The following is a 20,472-nucleotide window of genomic DNA, read 5'->3' as shown; positions in this document are numbered from 1 at the left end:
CTGTAGGGGACGACGCCCATCTTAGTAGAGCTATAATGGCGTTTCTTGGATGCATTCAAAGCTTCATAAGTGCCTTAGTAAATAATTTTGGCTACAGCAGCCTGTAAGGACCACAAAACCCTGGTTTCCCTTTAGAATGAAGATCTTTTCATATTGACTCATGCTTTACATAACCAGCATTTCAAACAGTATAACTTTGACTACTGACCATTCTATCAGTCAATTAGTAACACAAAAGGCCCTGTTATATAGGCTTTTACAGATTAAATCATTATACAAGAAATTTTAGTTTAAAAGCAACGAACATGTTAAACTTAACAGTAATATTTTTTTTTTTTTACCTCAATGGCCATCTCCCACCAGAGCAGTGACCCAAAAAATAATCCAGTATATTAATATTTTCTGTCTGTAATTAATATAGAATTCTGATGTGTACATCTCTTCTTGAAAAGACGGCTATAAAGAATTTCCATTAAACACACTTTCAAAGACTGTACAATGTGAAGAGAATTTTTGTATGTATTTGTGTGTAGAACAAATAAGATAAAAAAAAAAAGCTGCCTAGATGTAAATTATGTTTTTTATCAGACAAAAAAAAAAATACAAATTCTGCAAATATATTTAACCCTTAACCTTTGACTGTCGAAACCCCTAATCCTGAAGTGTCTCCTGGTGTCGAAAAATATTTTTCGAATATGAAAATGTTAAGATTATTTTTCTGACTGTTTTAGTCCAAAAATTTTTTTTGCCATCATTACTTACCAAGATATAGAGGTGTGAAGTTGGTAGAAAATGAGCCACTTATGGCAACAGTGGTGACTGCTCACCCTGTAAACTTTGGTTTACTTGTATTGGAAGGTTTCTTGTTTTTTTTTTTTTTTTCACTATTTTATTTTTTCACATAACTTATGTGGCCTGTGAGACCAAAGTATGGTGCAATGCACATATATACACTCGTTGTATACAACACAATAAGTACACAAACATAATTATCAACATATTTACAAAACTTGTATTGTTCTATAATATATATACAAATGTACAGTCACTGGACATGTTATTAGAAGTTCTGCAGCTTGTGGAACTCTTTGAAACATGGTGTCATACACAATGGTCTTTTACACTTCTCACACATAAAATAAGTGTCTCTGAGTTTTTGTGGGTGTTTTTTTGTATGTGCATAGACAAAATACCTTGTCTGAGCAGTTTTCTTCATAGTAGTAGTAGACAGTTGTGTTAGGTAGTTATCCTAGGTAAATGTGTCATCATTCCTTCCTACCTACATTCCCTTGTCTTCATTCTTTCATTCCTTCTGGCTTCTATAATATATATACACATAGTCACTGGACACTTTCGTATAACTGCTATTATCTTCAGCAAGTGTGTTGTGTGTGTGTGTAGACTTGTAAATGTGCCAAGTCACAAGTCGCCCTCGGCAGCTGTCAAAAATGACATATTGTCTCATTACTCACTCCCCCTACCGCCTGTCAAAACAATGGGGTTGGATGCTGCTTCCCCTCCATCCTACTATCTAATTATTTTTATTCTCCCTCATTCTTCTTCATTCTCCATTCTCTTTCATTCTTCATTCTCCTTCATTCTTCATTCTCCTTCATTCTTCATTCTCCTTCATTCTTCATTCTCTTTCATTCTTCATTCTCCATTTTTTCTGGTATCCTGGGCAATGGTTTTGGTCACAAACTCCTCAAAACCATGAAACTGATCTTCACAGACACTTCCATCTGTGTTAGAGCATCACTTGGGATATTTCTTACCTCTAGGCATGATGAACAAGGGCTACTGAAATGGCATTCCCACAATGCACCACTGGCTCCCCGATTTTTTTTATATGGTGCACACTGACCATGGAGACCCATTCTCTCACATGTGGGCCTACCAGCTTTCTCCTTCTTGATTTGAAGCTGCTAGAATTTTTGAGTATATACATGTATACCTCAAACACGGTGGCTCGTAAGACATATATATACGTATATATATATGACCAAAACAATCAAGGGGTTAAACTGTCCAAACGTAGATCTACGTTTGCACTGCTACTGCTCCAAACGTAGATCTACGTTTTATTTTTCCTGCCTCCAAATTTGGCATGACTGGGCTGAGATGCCTGGCAAGTATAGAAAGGGTTTTAACACACAGTGTGAGCAGTATTAAAAAAATGTTGGACCACTTAGTACCTTGTTAAAGCACCAGTAAAATTGAGCACCATATAGAGCTAATATCGTGGCAAACACCAAGGATTCACTGATGTCATGTCATATTAACACTCCCCTTGTAAGAGGATCGTTATGGATGTGGCCACAAGTGATTGAGGAAATATCAAAAACCTCTATAATAAACCATGTTTAACATCTGTGCAACTTCCCTTCATTTTTGATATCATAGCTATCTATCTGTCTGTATCTCTGTATCTTTAATTGTCTATATCTCTGTCTATATCTCTTTCACATGTACACATAAGTACAGTTATTATACATAGTGTAAATTACCTAGGATAACCCAAAAACTCCAGGCAAAGTTCTCTACTGCATCGTGTGTAATACCTGTTGACAAGCCACTCTAAGACTGAGAGACAAGCTGACAGAAAGACACACACACACTCAGACAACGACACACACACACAAGTAGACAGAAAGGCAGAGACACACAAGCAGACAAAGACCGAGACACATAGGCAGACAGAAAGACAGACACACACAGGCAGACAAAAAGATACACACACACAGGCAGACTGAGAGACACAGGCAGACAGAAAGATAAGGAGAGATACAGATAGACAGACAGATAGACAAACAGACATACATGTTTGTGTGCAACAGTGTAAACAAATAAAGCCAGGGTTCCTTGCAGCAGGGCATTATCATTGTGTCACTCCACTGCTTACCCTGTCGGCAGTTTAGCGACATTCATCATAAACACCATACTTCAAGAAGATTCATATATACTCCAGCATGTCTATAACATTGCTGAGACTTATAAATACTTTATATATATTTCTAGGCAATAGTAAATGACCATGGCAGGTAAAAATGTACACCTGCTTGTGTGATTATGACTATTTGAGTACTATTTCAGTACAGTAGGGCCCCACTTTATGGTGTTCTGCAAATACGGCGATTTCAAATTATGACCAAAATTTGCTATACAGCAAGTGTTCTTCGTGAGCACATTTATTATGTCTGGAAACTTTCCAAAATTTCAAGTGTTTTAAAGTTACTGCATATTTTACATGTACTCTCATAATTATGCTTATGTGTACCTGTACCTGTACCTAAATATACTTACACACTGTGCTCTGGCATGTAGGTACACATTAAAATCACTAAGAGTCTCTCTACTCATAATGCCATAGTAATACTATGTAACAATAATCTCTCTTGGGCACATTAAATGCCTTATTTTACATTAATAAAGACATTTTCATTAGTCCATCTATGATATTTTCTTCAAAATTATATAAGAAACATGTTACAGAGCATATAAACACTATACATACACCCACAGAATAAAAATTGACATAAATATGAGATTTGTTTACAAAGCGGTAATTCACGACCCTTGTGGATTTAGTGCTTCTTTTTATTTTTTATTATTATCACACTGGCTGATTCCCACCAAGGCAGGGTGGCCCGAAAAAGAAAAACTTTCACCATCATTCACTCCATCACTGTCTTGCCAGAAGGGTGCTTTACACTACAGTTTTTGAACTGCAACATTAACACCCCTCCTTGTAATAATAATTTTTTAATAATAATTTGTAATACTAATAATAATTTGTCAGAGCATCATTCCTTCTAAAAATTACATGAGAATGGAAGTGTTGGTCTTTATTTATTCTACTGTACCACAGTGGAGACAACTTGTACACAATGTAAGGTGTTTGCACGAATGTTTATGAACCATAACCAGACGCATCCTCTGTTTGTTTACATAGTGGGTGGGGTGGCCAGGCTGGTTTCTCTACACTACCCTACCTACCACACCACTTTCTACAAATAAATACTTTTCACCTTTCACCCTACATTAAGACTACAAATATTTTAAGGTAAGTAATGAATGTACTGTATGTGTATTTTATCACTATTTAAGCATCGTCGTAGTATATTATGTGTGGGTGGGGGTGGCCAGGAGGGCTACCACACCTAACTTCTTGCCCTACATTAAGACTACGAATATTTTGAGGTAAATAATGAGTGTACTGTGTGTGTATTTTACTTTTTTTGTTTTTTAATGCCTAAGTTCTATTGTTACTTAATATATGTTAGTGTAAACTTGTCATCTGGCATTTACATATATATATGTACATTTATAAGTGGAAAAAATGGCGTTCTGCTTTCCGGCAGTAGCCTGGAACCTAACCTGCCATAAAAGCGGGGCCCTACTGTACCTAATATTAGTGTCAGAACAAAGATTGGCTATGAAATCACAAGAACTATTATAAATTGTAATTATCAGGACATAAAAATTATATAAATTAAAATAAAAACGAGAAAAAAGATATATCAACAACACTTCTGCAAGCGGCAGGACTCCATGTTGCTGTCAGGTGAGCATTCAGCACCAACTTTGCTGTTTTATATCTCAGTAAGAATTAGTCCTAAAAAAATTTGTTCTTTTTTGGTCTTATAACACACAGAAAATTGCCCTCTTTAATTTAATTACAAAAAAAATATATTTTTTTCATTTTTCAAAATATTCGAAGCAGTGGCAGTGAAAACGTAGATCAACGTTTGGACAGTTTAAGGGTTAAGCATGTATTTACAGTAACATTCAATTACTATATTATCACTGGTAATGAAATAAAAATTCTAAATGGGTACAGGTTAACTTCACATTTTTCTACATGCTTCTGCATTTTATTCCTGTACATCTATACAAGCACTTCCAATGAGCAAATGAGCATAGAGTATTTCCAGCAACTGATGGCTAGGTATTCTTTTCATCCATTTTTTTTTTTTTTTTTGCTTTACAGGCACCAAACTAGTTACATTTTCTCTATAACTATTACCATGATTTTTCAATATCAAAAAAAAAAAAAAAATCTCAGCAATAATTTTGTGTCCACTTCCAGTGGCATTATCTGCATCACCACTGCTGTGGTCCAACTCATTTTCTAAAGCTATCACTGTGACATTATCTAAACTTCATGTATACTCCAGTGTTAAGCTGTCTCCACAAAGTGTTCTCCTTAACCCTTTCCACTGTCCAGACCCTTGAAATTAATGTTACGTCCTGTGCCCGAATTAAAAAATATATATTTACTTCTGCAAAAACAAAGAATCTTTTTCTGAAGGTAATGACACCAAAATTACTGACTTTGATGGAAAACTTACAGAATTATGCAGGAGTAAAGTCAGCAGTCTGGGGGCAATTTATGCACCAGCTATTTCACTCACTTTGAGTCCTGTTTGAAGCCAATCCCAATGCTCTTTTCAATAAACTTCTTAACTAATTCACTAGTATGCCTTCTGTTCTATCAACTGAGCATAAGAAACTGCCCTTCAATTACCAGAAGCTCCCTATAAAGTGCAAGGAAATTGGTAATTTGGTCAATTATACATAAAATTATAAAAAACTCCAATTAAAAACTCAAAAAGAGCACTGCAGATATTCTAGACACTAAAGTATTACAATTATTACAATATTGCATAACAGTAAATATTCTATTTTTGTGAATAAAAAATCAAAATGGAATTCGTATGTAAGGCCTGGGAACATATATAACTACTGTAATGAGCAGAGGAAATTATATTTTAGTGCCAGGAATGCTTACACTGTTTATTCTGGACCCTATTTTGAAATGTGTGAAATTGGCCAAATTACCAATTTCTGATCACTTTAGTGGGTAGTTGACATAGTTGACTGGGCAGTGTCTTGTGCTCACTCAATAAAATGAAAGACATACTAGCAAAATAGCTAAGAATTTGGTCTGCTGCAACAATGTAAATGGCATAAAATAAAAGTCAAAGTAGGCAAAATCACCAATGAATAAATATCGTCAATACAGCAAAATTCACGAAAGCGTAATTTCATTCATTTTCTGTCAAATTTCGTACTTTTTTATTACCTTCAGAAAAAGATTCTCTACCATTTCATAGGGAAAAAAAAAAAAAAATGAAAATTCTTGGACACTGTGGACAAGTTTCAAGATTGGAAGTCTGGACAATGAATGGGTTAATACAGTACAGTATATTCAATATGAAATGTGTAAAAAATATATTAACTCTTTACTTCCTCCTACAAGTTATACAAGTAGTTCTACAAAATATACAAACATGAGAGTGAGCTAGTCAAAAATGAAGAAAGGGAACTTATAACCATTGTAGAAAACATCCCGGGATCTTATCAAATATAAATAAACCAGAAATTAATACACGAAGTTAAGGAGCGAGGAAGAAAGAAACTCTGGAAAAAAATAATGAATAAGACAAAGGGGAACCAAATTCTTTATTCCTGTAAAAGGAAATGTGAACAATACGAAGTTCCTGAGTGTTTACAGAAGAAAACCCTCAAAGAGCCGACCAAAATGAAGGACAATTGAAATATATGAAGAAATAAATAAGATACTGTAGGATACTGACAAGAAAAAGGTAACAGGGCCATACAAGATAGCACCATCCTTATTAGAAGAATGTGAAGACAAACTAAGTAATCTTCTTTGAAATGTCTTAGAGATTTCATTCCAATACTTAAAAAAAACATTTGATAAAATTGGAAAACTAAAAAAAAAAAAAATTGCTTACTACTAAACAGTTTGTTTTTTTATTAAAAAATCCCTGCAAAGTATATGAAATCTAGATACTGTAAAACATAAGATTTCCTTTTTGAAAGGAAAATGCAAATAGTAATACAATTATCCTCATGGGGTGATGCTACCATCTGCACACTCTGCTGGGATCAATGATTTACATAACATGCTAGAAAGCACATCAACATGTTCACAAATGAAGAAAGAAGAGATAAAAGAGACAACAGCAGAGGGGAATCATAATGTGACATTTCAGATATAAAAAACCATTTCCAAAATGAGCAATAAAAATGACTATTCCAGTTGCTAAACTAAGACAGACTCTGGAAGTGGAGTGATACAATTTAGTGGGTAACTGATAATTAACAAATGATAAAAAATTAAAACCAGACTGAATAATCAAAATACTGCTGCATAAGTGTCTCAATCTTTAACTTGTCAGTTTTGAAAACCATTTATCACAAATCAAAATACTAAAGGAATCACTATTGAGAAGTGTGTGTCAATGAAAATTTACATTCTGAAATCCTAAGAAAATGCTACAATGGCAATTTTTTTAATAAATTTTAAACATAATGATGGGGAAATTCTATATATATAAAAAAAAAGCTGTTGGCAATATTTATTACACCTAAACTGGAATATGTGGTGGTGATAAAATGGTAAATAGAAAAAATTTAAAAAGCTACAAAATAGCCCTTACAGCTAAAAAACAAAAATGCCCTACAAAGAAATATTAGGCATGTCCTCTTTGACTGGGAGAAAAAAATGATACATGACAGCCATAAAGAGATACAAAAGAATTGGTAAGAATGATTCCCTAACAATCAATGAGAATAAGAGGTCATAGATATAAACTATACTCTTCCTTGAAAGTTCTTTGCAGACTGGTGGAATAATAGAATGGATTACAAGAAGAGCTAGTAAATATTGGTACCAGTGAGAATATATAATAATTACAGTAGTTGAAAGATAAACATCCAAAACTATTACCCACTCTTTGGTAATTGAGAGTGAAAGTCTGTACTTAGGGCAGAAGTTATTTTTAGTGAAATAAGCTGAATATGTACCATGCTGAGCATCAACCAAAAAAATGATGAGCTTGCATATGCCTTTTCAGTGTTGTGACATTTATTGCTCGATATGGGCAAATATTACAGGAATAAGGTTTCTCTCCTGTGTGGGTACGAATGTGCGATATCATATTGTTGTTCTGTTTGGCACGATAATGACAATGGGGACAAGCATATGGTTTTTCTCCAGTATGAATACGTATGTGATTTTTAAGATTTGTTGCCTTCGTGGAGGTGTAAGAACAGTAGGAACATCGGTGTGTCTTGTTTGTGGCACACACAACTTCCTTGTGTCTCGAGGCCCCAGCACGTGATGCACTCCTTTGTTCGTTCCTCTTCAGCATTATCTGTAGAGGACATCCATTTTACTTTCGGCTGTCAATTATCCAACGAAAATTTACTTCGTGATTTACTCGATTTGTTTTATTTCACATACACACTATAATCATTCATACATCCATTTATGCAGAACCACTGAAAAAAAATGGTGAACTTTCAAGAACTTTGTGATTTCTCACATTATCAAGGAACTGTAAAAATTAAAGATAAGCAGAAGACATATAAGAGCAAGATTACACCTCATGGTCAACACACAACAACTGACCCTTTGTGAAGATGCCCACATTATCACAAAGGGTCAGATGTTGTATGTTGACCGTGAGGTGCAATCTCACTCTTCTATGCATTCTGTTGATCTTTTATTTTTACAGTTTCTTGATAATGTGAGAAATCATGAATGTGCTGGGAAGTTCAATATTTTTTTCCACAGCGGTTGTTCTGCATATTGTGATATCACCTGTTTACTGCTATCTTATTACATCCATTTATGTACACACATTCATTTATGTACAGTTCACATACAAGTATGCACCAATACATAAAAGCAGCAACTCACCAAGTAATGGAAAAACATTTCAACTATTCTGGATTTAATAATTACCAGGAGGAAATACTGATGTAAAATATGTCCAACTGGGAAAAGTGATCATATATTACTAAATATACTGTACGGTACAGTTTATGCAGTAAATTATGATGTGGTCAAAAAGGAAATCAGAAACATATGAGGTTGGACTACTGAAAAGGAGGATACACCAAACTTAGAGCAGCACCTTAAACAACCAAGCAAAACCACCAAGTACTAAAGAAATTACATTTTATAAAAGAAAATCATTATTATGAAGGAAATTATTATAAAACAAATGAAGAACTGACTAAAGCTTCATATAACAGATAGAAAAGCATGGAGAAAAGGGGAATGAAACCTATATAAAAAATTTCAATCCTCAAAAGTCTATCTTATTACAAAAATTATCATTTTTATTAATACTATGCTGCAACTTTTTAAAATTCAGCATTGGCTTGCATTCTACTCAAAATGCTCTAATGTATTAAATCTGCTTCTCAGACAGTACTCTACCTCACTGAAACTACAATGCTATCGAAATTCTATGTAAATAATTATTACTCTTAATATTTTACTATGTATTATATAAACACAGTACAATAATAAGAGAATCTTATGTATTACTAACAAATTGTAGACATTACAAATAAAAGAATAAAATGTCAGGATATGCCTTCACTGTATAGGAAAAAAATGCTTACTAATTATAAAAAAAAGGTAAATCCTGGAAGCTTCTATTTACATTCATAAAAAAAATAAATCAATTTCTCGTGTTTCCTAATAATTTTTATTCCTCTAATATTTGTTATAATTTACGACACCTTGTCTAAGTTATAGACTCCAGAGGGTGAACTGAGAGCAGTATGCTGAACTATGTAACAGCATGCAAACAGCTGAAGGACAGTATACGTATATGTATATTATTTTAGATCAACTAAATGCTTGAGTAAGGCTTTTGTTATTTTCTGCCAATACAAGGAGTGTCAGTAGTGAGCAAAATGAGTGAATTAACAAAGCTTTAAAAGAGAAAGAAATAACTCTTAACACCTTTTATGCTTTTGTGTTCAGCTTTTCCAGACACTGGTGAGGATTTATAGTGCACATGATTGTTTCCCAGTCAATTCATGGTTGTTGAAATTAAACTCAATGAACATCCCTTCTCATATGTTTTTGCTGGAGTTCCCCCAACTCTGGGTTTATATGCTGGAGTTCCCCCAACTCTGGGTTTATATGCTGGAGTTCCCCCAACTCTGGGTTTATATGCTGGAGTTCCCCCAACTCTGGGTTTATATGCTGGAGTTCCCCCAACTCTGGGTTTATACTTGCTTGTACTTTTATAATGATAAAGTCAGAGTATACTGTTTTTGTGATTGTTAGGTCTGATTAGTTCCTCACTGTTTGTGAAAATCAAATCCAGTGAATTTTCATTTCTAGTGGGATCAATTATTTGTTGGTTCAATGCAAACTTCTCATGAAGCCTTATTAGTTCCCTGGCATGTACCTGTTGAGCCAGAGTGTTTTCAGAAACTATTTCTTGGACAATGTTGTGATGAACTATCTTCCATTTAACATTTAGGATACTGAAATTTCCAAGGATGATATTTAGTGTGGAATTTTCCAGCCTCTCAGGACACTTATATATCTTCCATATTTGATCCGTGAATTCCTCAGCTGTTGCCTACAGTGGTTTATAAACAAGGATAACTATCAGATTATTTTTCTACCTTAGTGCCTAGAACTTGTACTGTATCATTTAATGAATTCAGCAATTCTGAGCAACAAAAAGTATCTTTCACATACAGTCCTACTCCTCCCTGTTACCTACTGTCACATTTATACATATTAGTTTTTTTTTAATTATCCTGCTGTCCAAAGCATCCCTTGTATGTGTTTCAGTAAATGCTCCAAACACAGTACTCACTTCTGTGATAACCACACTATATGACAACCACAATATATTATGTAAGAAACTTCAAGCTATCGGTATAGGTTCTGTAGACTGGTTTAAGTCCTACCTTAGCAACAGGAGACAAATGTCAAAATCAACAAAACGGAATCAGAACCCCTGCCGATAACATGTGGAGTTCCCCAAGGTAGTATTCTGGGTCCCTTATTATCAGTGTCAAGTGCAAACTCCTACTGTATGCAGATGACAGTGCTCTGTTAGTGTCAGGTAAAAACCCACAAGATATAGCTAATGTTTTAACACTGGAACTGGAGTCCTGCAACAAATGGTTAGTAGACAAAAAACTATCATTACACCTCGGGAAAATTGAAGCCATTCTCTTTGGCACAAAACATAAACTGAGAAGGGTAAATAATTTTAATGTCCAGTGTAATGGGGAGCCCATCACTTTGGTTTCATCAGTAAAATATCTGGGAATCCCCTTTGACCCATGCATGTCAGGAGAATTGATAGGGAACAGTGTACTAAAGAAAGCGAATGCCAGACTGAAGTTCCTGTATAGACAAGCACAGTGTCTACCTACTGAGGCTTGCAGGACCCTATGTCTAGCCCTTATACAATGCCATATGGATTATGCTTGCTCTTCATGGTACTCTGCCTTGACAAAAAAAACTGAAAGACAGACTGCAAATCACCCAGAACAAAATCGTAAGATTCATCCTGGGGCTGGGACCAAGAGAGCATGTAGGCCAGAATGAATTACAGCAGTTGGATATGCTGAATGTGGAAGACAGAATAAAGCAACTGAAGCTAAATCATGTTTATAAAATTGATCACAAACAGTGTCCAGAATATCTTGCTGTCAATTTTGTCAAGGTTGGGAACCAAAGCAATCATAGTACTAGGGGGAGAGAGCACAACTTCGTAGTACCCACAGTCATTGGCCAGGCTTCAAACACCTTTTATTGTACAGCAATAAAGGAATGGAACAGACTGCCCACACATGTCAAAGCCAGTCATAGCATGAACCAGTTCAAGAAGAGTGCCAAAAGGTGCCTGATGAATGTAGCTACAGAAAGGGAGGGGAATGATTTTCTATTTTTTAGCTAACATACATGTAAATTTTACCTTATTCCTAGTAATGACCCTCGTATTGTAGATAGTCTTAATGACCCTCGTGTAGCAGATAGTCTTTTTAGTATGATAATAAGATGTTATCTTCATTATAGAATAAAAAGAAAATATTATAACCTTTATATTATAATAATAAGGTAAAAAATATAGTAGTAGGTTGGTAGACAGCAACCACCCAGGGAGGTACTACCGTTTTGCCAAGCGAGTGTAAAACGAAAGCCTGTAATTGTTTTACGTGATGGTAGGATTGCTGGTGTCTTTCGTCTGTCTCATAAATATGCAAGATTACAGGTACGTCTTGCTACTTCTACTTACACTTAGGTCACACTAAACATACATATACACGTTTACTTATACACACTCATCTGAGTTTTCTTTGATTTTATCTTAGTTCTTGTTCTAAGTACTTTTCCTTTTATATCCATGGGGAAGTGGAATAAGAATCTTTCCTCCGTAAGCCACGCGTGTTGTAAAAGTCAACTAAAATGCCAGGAACAATGGGATAGTAACCCCTTTTCCTGTAAAAATTACTAAAAAGAATAAGAAGAAGAAAATTGTCAAAGTGGGAAGTCTGAATGTGGTTGGATGTTGTGCGAATGACAAGAAAGAGATGATTGTGGATGTTATGAATGAGAAGAAGCTGGATATCCTGGCTTTAAGTGAAACAAAGCTGAAGGGGGAGGGGGAGGGGGAGTTTCAGTGGAGAGGAATAAATGGGATTAGGTCAGGGGTTTCTAACAGAGTTAGAGCTAAAGAAGGAGTAGCAATAATGTTGAAGGATAAGCTATGGCAGGAAAAGAGGGATTATAAATGTATAAATTCAAGGATTATGTGGAGTAAAATAAAGGTTGGATGTGAGAAGTGGGTTACTGTAAGCGTTTATGCACCTGGGGAAGAGAGAAGTATAGAGAAGAGAGAGAGATTTTGGGAAATGTTGAGTAACTGCGTGGGGAGTTTTGAACCAAGTGTGAGAGTACGTACTTGTGGTTGGGGATTTTAATGCTAAAGTGGGAAAAAATGTTGTGGAGGGAGTAGTAGGTAAATTTGGGGTGCCAGGGGTAAATGAAAATGGGGAGCCTTTAATTGAGCTATGTGTAGAAAGAGATTTGGTAATAAGTAATACATATTTTATGAAAAAGAGGATATATAAATATACAAGGTATGATGTAGCACGTAATGAGAGTAGTTTGTTAGATTATGTATTGGTGGATAAAAGGTTGATGGGTAGGCTCCAGGATGTACATGTTTATAGAGGGGCAACTGATATATCGGATCATTATCTAGTTGTAGCTACAGTTAGAGTAGGAGGTAGATGGGACAAGAGGAAAATGGCAACAAGAAGTAAGAGGGAGGTGAAAGTGTATAATCTAAGGGAGGAGGAAGTTTGGATGAAATATAAGCAACTATTGGCAGAAAGGTGGACTGGTGCAGGTATGAGTAGTGTGGGGGTTGAAGAGGGTTGGAATAGTTTTAAAAATGCAGTGTTAGAATGTGGGGCAGAAGTTTGTGGTTATAGGAGGATGGGTGTAGGAGGAAAGAGGAGTGATTGGTGGAACGATGAAGTAAAGGGTGTGATAAAAGAGAAAAAGGTAGCTTATGAGAGGTATTTACAAAGCATAAGTTATAAGAAGATTAGAGTATATGGAGAGTAAAAGAAAGGCGAAGAGAGTGGTGAGAGAGTGCAAAAGGAGAGCGGATGATAGAGTGGGAGAGGTACTGTCAAGGAATTTTAATGAAAATAAGAAAAGTTTTTGGAGTTAAACAAGTTAAAAAGCCTAGGGAACAAATGGATTTCAGTTAAAAACAGAGAAGGGGAGTTAGTAGATGGGGAGATGGAGGTTTTGAGTAGATGGCAAGAATATTTTGAGGAACTTTTAAATGTTGACGAAGAAAGGGAGGCGGTAATTTCATGCACTGGCCAGGGAGGTACATCATCTTTTAGGAGTGAAGAAGAGCAGGATGTGAGTGTGGGGGAGGTGCGTGAGGCATTACGTAGAATGAAAGGGGGGTAAAGCAGCTGAAACTGACGGAATCATGACAGAAATGTTAAAAGCAGGGAGGGACAGTGTTGGAGTGGTTGGTATTTTTGTTTAATAAATGTATGAAAGAGGGGAAGGTACCTAGGGATTGGCGGAGAGCGTGTATGTCCCTTTATATAAAGGGAAGGGGGACAAAAGATATTATAAAAATTATAGAGGAATAAGTTTACTGAGTATATCAGGAAAAGTGTACGGTAGGGTTATTATTGAAAGAATTAGAGGTAAGACAAAATGTAGAATTGTGGATGAGCAAGGAGGTTTTAGTGTGGGTAGGGAATGTGTAGATGAAGTGTTTACATTGAAGCATATATGTGAGCAGTATTTAGATAAAGGTAGGGAAGTTTTTATTGCATTTATGGATTTAGAAAAGGCATATGATAGAGTGGATAGGGGAGCAATGTGGCAGATGTTGCAAGTAGTATATGGAATAGGTGGTAAGTTACTAAATGCTGTAAAGAATTTTTATGAGGATAGTGAGGCTCAGGTTAGGGTGTGTAGAAGAGAGGGAGACTACTTCCCAGTAAAAGTAGGTCTTAGACAGGGATGTGTAATGTCACCATGGTTGTTTAATATATTTATAGATGGGGTTATAAAAGAAGTAAATGCTAAGGTGTTCGGGAGAGGGGTGGGATTAAATTATGGGGAATTAAATACAAAATGGGAAGTGACACAGTTACTTTTTGCTGATGATACTGTGCTTATGGGAGATTCTAAAGAAAAATTGCAAAGGTTAGTGGACGAATTTGGGAATGTGTGTAAAGGTAGAAAGTTGAAAGTGAACACAGAAAAGAGTAAGGTGATGAGAGTATCAAATAATTTAGATAAAGAAAAATTGTATATCAAATTGGGGTGGAGGAGTATGGAAGAAGTGAATGTTTTCAGATACTTGAGAGTCGACGTGTCAGCGGATGGATTTACGAAGGATGAGGTTAATCATAGAATTGATGAAGGAAAAAAGGTGAGTGGTGCATTGAGGTATATGTCGAGGCAAAAATTTTTATCTATGGAGGCAAAGAAGGGAATGTATGAAAGTATAGTAGTACCAACACTCTTATATGAGTGTGAAGCTTGGGTTGTAAATGCTGCAGCAAGGAGGCAGTTGGATGCAGTGGAGATGTCCTGTCTAAGAGCAATGTGTGGTGTAAATATTATGCAGAAAATTCGGAGTGTGGAAATTAGGAGAAGGTGTGGAATTAATAAAAGTATTAGTCAGAGGGCTGAAGAGGGTTTGTTGAGGTGGTTTGGTTATTTAGAGAGAATGGATCAAAGTAGAATGACATGGAGAGCGTATAAATCTGTAGGGGAAGGAAGGCAGGGCAGGGGTCGTCCTCGAAAAGGTTGAAGGGAGGGGGTGAGGGAGGGGGTAAAGGAGGTGTTGTGAGCGAGGGGTTTGGACTTCCAGCAAGCATGCCTGAGCTTGTTAGATAAGAGTGAATGGAGACAAATGGTATTTGGGACCTGACGATCTGTTGGAGTGTGAGCAGGGTAATATTTAGTGAAGGGATTCAGGGAAACCGGTTATTTTATATAACCGGACTTGAGTCCTGGAAGTGGGAAGTACAATGCCTGCACTCTAAAGGAGGGGTTTGGGATATTGGCAGTTTGGAGAGATATATTGTGTATTTTTATACGTATATACTTCTAAGCTGTTTTATTCTGGGCACCACTGCAAAAACAGTGATTATGTGTGAGTTTGGTGAAAGTGCTGAATTATGGTGAAAGTTTTTCTTTTTGGGGATTTTCTTTCTCTTTGGGGTCACCCTGCCTCGGTGGGAGACGACTGACTTGTTAAAAAAAAAAAAATAGGTAAAAGGACCCCAATGGAAATAAGTCAGTCTGACTTTTTTGGGTTATCCTAGGTTCTCTACACATATGCTGCTAAAGATGATAATTTTATGTAACTGTATTTGTGTATACCTGAATAAACTTACTTAATATAACTGACTTTGCCATGTTTATCTGATTTCAAGCCCTGAATGTTTGCAAATAGGAAGCAAGATATACCATTTAAGATGTTTTAGTTTGGTGTGTGTTTTGTTGATACCACTAATGACGTACTACCTCATATGGTCCCTGGTGTACATGCTCTTGCAATAAAAACTCTGGAAGGTATGTCAGGAGACATGTGAGGCAGGGTTAGGAGACATACAAGACAGGGTTAGGAGACATGCAAGGCAGGGTTGGGAGACATGCAAGGCAGGGTTACGAGACATGCGAGACAGGGTTAGGAGACATGCAAGGCAGGGTTACGAGACATGTGAGACAGGGTTAGGAGATATGTCAGGCAGGGTTAGGAGACATGTGAGGCAGGGTTAGGAGACATGTGAGGCAGGGTTAGGAGACATGTGAGACAGGGTTAGGAGACATGCAAGGCAGGGTTAGGAGACATGCAAGGCAGGGATACGAGACATGCGAGGCAGGGTTAGGAGTGTGTGAAAGAGGTGCCAGAAGACACTGAAAATTAATAGAATTTGAGAAGTAGAATAGAATTTAAAGTACAACTAAGTGTAAAGAAAATACTACAGGCTGACAGCTTTGGGGAAAGTAATCACCTCTAAGGCTGAATTCCAGAGAAAATCTTAGTTGTTGGTATGAATCAGTCTGCCTATAATTAATACCCAGGTAATATAAGTTAATACTGTACATGTATATAGTACAACATATAATTTCTTAATACAGTAATTAAACTACAGAATGTGAAGCGGTGGTGTTTTGGCTGTGAAACGTGTCACAGTACACAAATAACCCGTACATAGGAGAGAGAAGCTTATGATGATGTTCTAGTCCAACTTGGCCCATTTACAGCAGTCGCTAAGTCATCCATCCCCATATAATTCTTAACCCTTTCAGGGTCCATGCCGTAGATCTACGGCTTGACGTTCAGGGTCCAAACTGTAGATCTACGCCATGAGCTCAGCTCACTCTGATAAGCTATGAGCAGTAAATTTGGGCCTAGATATGAGAGAATACATCTATGTGGTATGTGTGCACCACATAAAACAAATCCTGCAGCACACAGTGCATGAGAGAAAAAAATGAGACTAATTTTCGATTAAAACAGCGACTTTGCAGTGTTTTTTCGTATGTTTTTTATAGTTTCATTTGCAATTTCTTGGTCTCATTTGATAGAGTGGAAGATATACTACAGAAATAGAGATGATTTTGAATGGTTTTAGTACTGAAAATGGCTTGAAACTGAGCTCAAAGTAGCAGAAGTGTTAAATTTTTGCCAATGTTCAAGAGTAAACAAATGACCTCAAGTCTAATACATGACAGCTGATGGGTCTAATATAATTCACAAATGTGGTGATATTATTTATACAATTATTACAGTATTGCATAACAGTAAATCTTCTATTTTTTTTGGTTTGAATAAAATTTAATTATGTGAATAAAAAATAAAAATGGAATCCATTTGTAAAGCCTAAAAACGTAACTAATGAACAGAGGAAATGTTAGTTTAGTGCCAGGAATGCCTGCATTGTTTATTCTGGACCCTATTTTGAAACTGGAATATTTTGAACTTTGCATTAAATTGGCCAAATTACCAATTTCCAGTCACTTTATTTAGTTGTTGAAACAGTTGATTTGGCGATTTCTTGTGCTCAATCGATAGAATAGAAGTAATACTAGTGAAATAGCTAAGAATCTGGTTGACTGGAGTACTGTAATTGGCCTAAAATGGGAGTTAAAGTCGGCAAAATCGCCAATGTATAAATATCGCTGACAAATCAAAATTCTCAAGAGCATAATTTCGTCAATTTTCCATCAAATTTCATACTTTTTGTTTTATTGCCTTCAGAAAAAGATTCTCTACCATTTCATAAGAAAAACAACAAAATTATTTTTTGAAAATTCTTGGACCCTGGTGCACACTTTGAAATTTGGCCTCTGGACCCTGAAAGGGTTAAGGTACATGTACTACTGCACCACAATTCAAATGTTATTTTATTAACCTAAAATAATTCACATAAAAATTACAATGCTGAAACTGCATTCTCAATATAAGAGCAGCAAGGTCAAAAAAGATATATCTATATATATGTATATATATATTTATTAAACAATATAACAATATTTTCCTGCTGGTGTGCTTGTTTTATGCACAGAAGAACATGTTAAATAGCAGTTAACATCTACATGTATAAAATTTTTATATGCATTTGTACAAGGCCAAGATTCTGCAAATGCCAACTTTCTGCATTCTTCTCTGGGTTGCTCAGCAGCACTGGTGTGGCTACACTATTGATGAGCAGCACTGGTGTGGCTCCACAGTTGCTGACTATCGGTGGTGCGGTCACACACTTATGGAGCAACAGCAGTGTGGCCACACAGTTATGAAGCAACCATGGTGTGGCCACTCCTGAGCAGCAGCAGCTGTAGAAGTAGTGGTGGAGCAGCCACACAGCTGCTTAGATCATAAACTCAAGAGCATCATCAATGCTGCCGAGATCAGACACCCTCAACCATTCACTTGTTCAAAAAGCCAACCCCCAAAAGAAAAAGAACCACAATGTTTCAAGACATAAGTGGAGCAAGGAACACATTTTTATTCTGGTTTGTGCCTCCAGCCTGTTGTTTTGGGCAAGTGTTATAAGCTCATGTTCTGAAGATATACATACGATGAACCCTTGTCAGTCATCTAGAATGTTATGACTGCATTATTTACAAAATTATACTACTTTTGGGTTTACCAATACTTTATGAATATGAAAATGGTATACAATACAGACAGAGTGATAAATAAGACACAGGTGTAACAGTTAGGTAGCTTTACTCCAATACGTTTTGCCTACACAGTAGGCTTCTTTAGTTGGGTACAGAAGAGTTAGCAGAAGCAGTAGAGTTGTGAAGACACTGTAATCAGTCCATCACCCTTGAAGACTATGAAGCAAAACTCTTCTCCAGGCTAAGGGACTGACCACCTCAAAACTATGTCTTCAAGGGCGATGGACTGATTACATCGTCTTCACATCTCTACTGCTAATTTTTATGCCCCAAATGAAGAAGCCTACTGTTTAAGGGAATAAAGATACCTAACTGTTGCACACATCTTACTTATCACCCAATACTTTATACCTGAAATATAAAACCTGTAAAAAATTATGAAAAGTCCATAATAAGTTCAAGGTTTTAGTAAGATTAAGTGATAAGATGATTATAATTTCTAAAACAATAGGTAAAGTGTGGCAGTGAAATGTCACAGGTTCACACAATTCCTGCTAGATGTCATCTTATGATGATCAGTAACATATTCTCAACAATGCAGAAATATTGTGCAAATATGTTTAGGGTAACTTTTTACATGTTAGACATCCACACAATTTAAAGCCTAGACCCTAAACATTTGGTGCCTTACTGCAAAACAAAAAAACATATATTTATGAGAACATAAGAAAGAAGGAACACTGCAACAGGCCTACTGGCCTATGCAAGGCAGGTCTAATTCTCCTACCAGCTTAAGCTCACTGACCTAGTGACCTTAAGCTCACTGACCGTCTGACCTCACTGAACTAGTGAGGTCAGACACGTCACTTAAAGGAGAACAACATCTGACCTAGTAGCACAAGCTAATTAGGTCCAACTCACACCCACTCCTGAATTTATCCAACCAATTTTTAAAACTACACAACATCTTAGCTTCTATGACAGTACTCAGGAGTTTGTTCCACTCATCCACAACTCTTATTACCAAACCAGTACTTTCCCTAATCCTTCCTGAATCATTATGAACAGTATTGTGAAGGTAACTGTCAATGTATTGTTTTTCTACCATCCAATGATTCTTTCATCAGATAGCATTCACACATTACCAATGCTCTTAAAAATAACATTTTAAAATTACACTCTTTACCATTAATTTTCCTTGGCTTTATTTCCCCAATCTCGCACCTCTCCATATTTCAACCTCCTTACTTCCTGCATCTTAAAACTTGAGGACCTAAACTAAATTTTCTTAAAGAAATAATTTTAAGGATGGTCAACATCTACAATGTTCAAGCAAATGCATGTAATGATAGTACATATATATACAGTGGACCCCCGCATAGCGACTTTAATCCGTGCAAGAGGGCTCACTGTTATGCGAAATGATCGGTATGCGAATGAATTTTCCCCATAAGAAATAATGGAAATCAAATTAATCCGTGCAAGACACCCAAAAGTATGAAAAAAAAAATTTACCACATGAAATGTTAATTTTAATACACACAACCTGAAAAAGGCTTGCACAATTACATGACACTTACTTTTATTGAAGATCTGGTGATGATTGATGGGATGGGAGGAGGGGAGAGAGTGTGTTAGTGTTTAGAAGGGGAATCCCCTTCCATTAAGACTTGAGGTGTCGAGTCCTTTTCTGGGGTTACTTCCCTTCTTCTTTTAATGCCACTACGACCAGCTTCAGAGTCACTGGACTTCTTTCGCACAACATATCTGTCCATAGTGGCCTGTACCTCTCGTTCCTTTATGACTTCCCTAAAGTGTTTCACAACATTGTCAGTGTACAGGTTGCCAACATGGCTTGCAATAGCTGTGTGAGGGTGATTTTCATCCATGAAGGTTTGCACTTCAAGCCACTTTGCACAGATTTCATTAATCTTTGTAGTAGGCAACTTCTTCAATTTCTCTCTCCCCTCCTCTGAACC

The 20,472-nt window shown here is 36.3% G+C and overlaps 1 protein-coding gene across 25 annotated transcripts in view; it reads right to left on the bottom strand.

Annotated features, from left to right (window-relative positions):
* Positions 1-20,472, bottom strand: part of LOC128685742 (broad-complex core protein isoforms 1/2/3/4/5) — a 505,734-nt gene that overhangs the window by 376,320 nt on the left and 108,942 nt on the right. Inside the window, exon 6 of one of the 25 annotated variants that reach the window (XM_053772354.2) lies at positions 821-8,186. The exons of the other annotated variants lie outside the window; for them this stretch is intronic. Within the exon in view, the coding sequence (XP_053628329.1) occupies positions 7,848-8,186 (339 nt within the window). The 3' untranslated portion in view covers positions 821-7,847. Of the gene's footprint in view, positions 1-820; positions 8,187-20,472 lie in introns of those variants that run through there. 25 annotated transcript variants of the gene reach the window in all.

The sequence above is a fragment of the Cherax quadricarinatus genome, chromosome 23 (assembly GCF_038502225.1).
Source record: "Cherax quadricarinatus isolate ZL_2023a chromosome 23, ASM3850222v1, whole genome shotgun sequence".
Classification (NCBI taxonomy): Eukaryota; Metazoa; Arthropoda; class Malacostraca; order Decapoda; family Parastacidae; genus Cherax; species Cherax quadricarinatus.
This window is presented reverse-complemented; position numbering and strand designations above follow the sequence as displayed.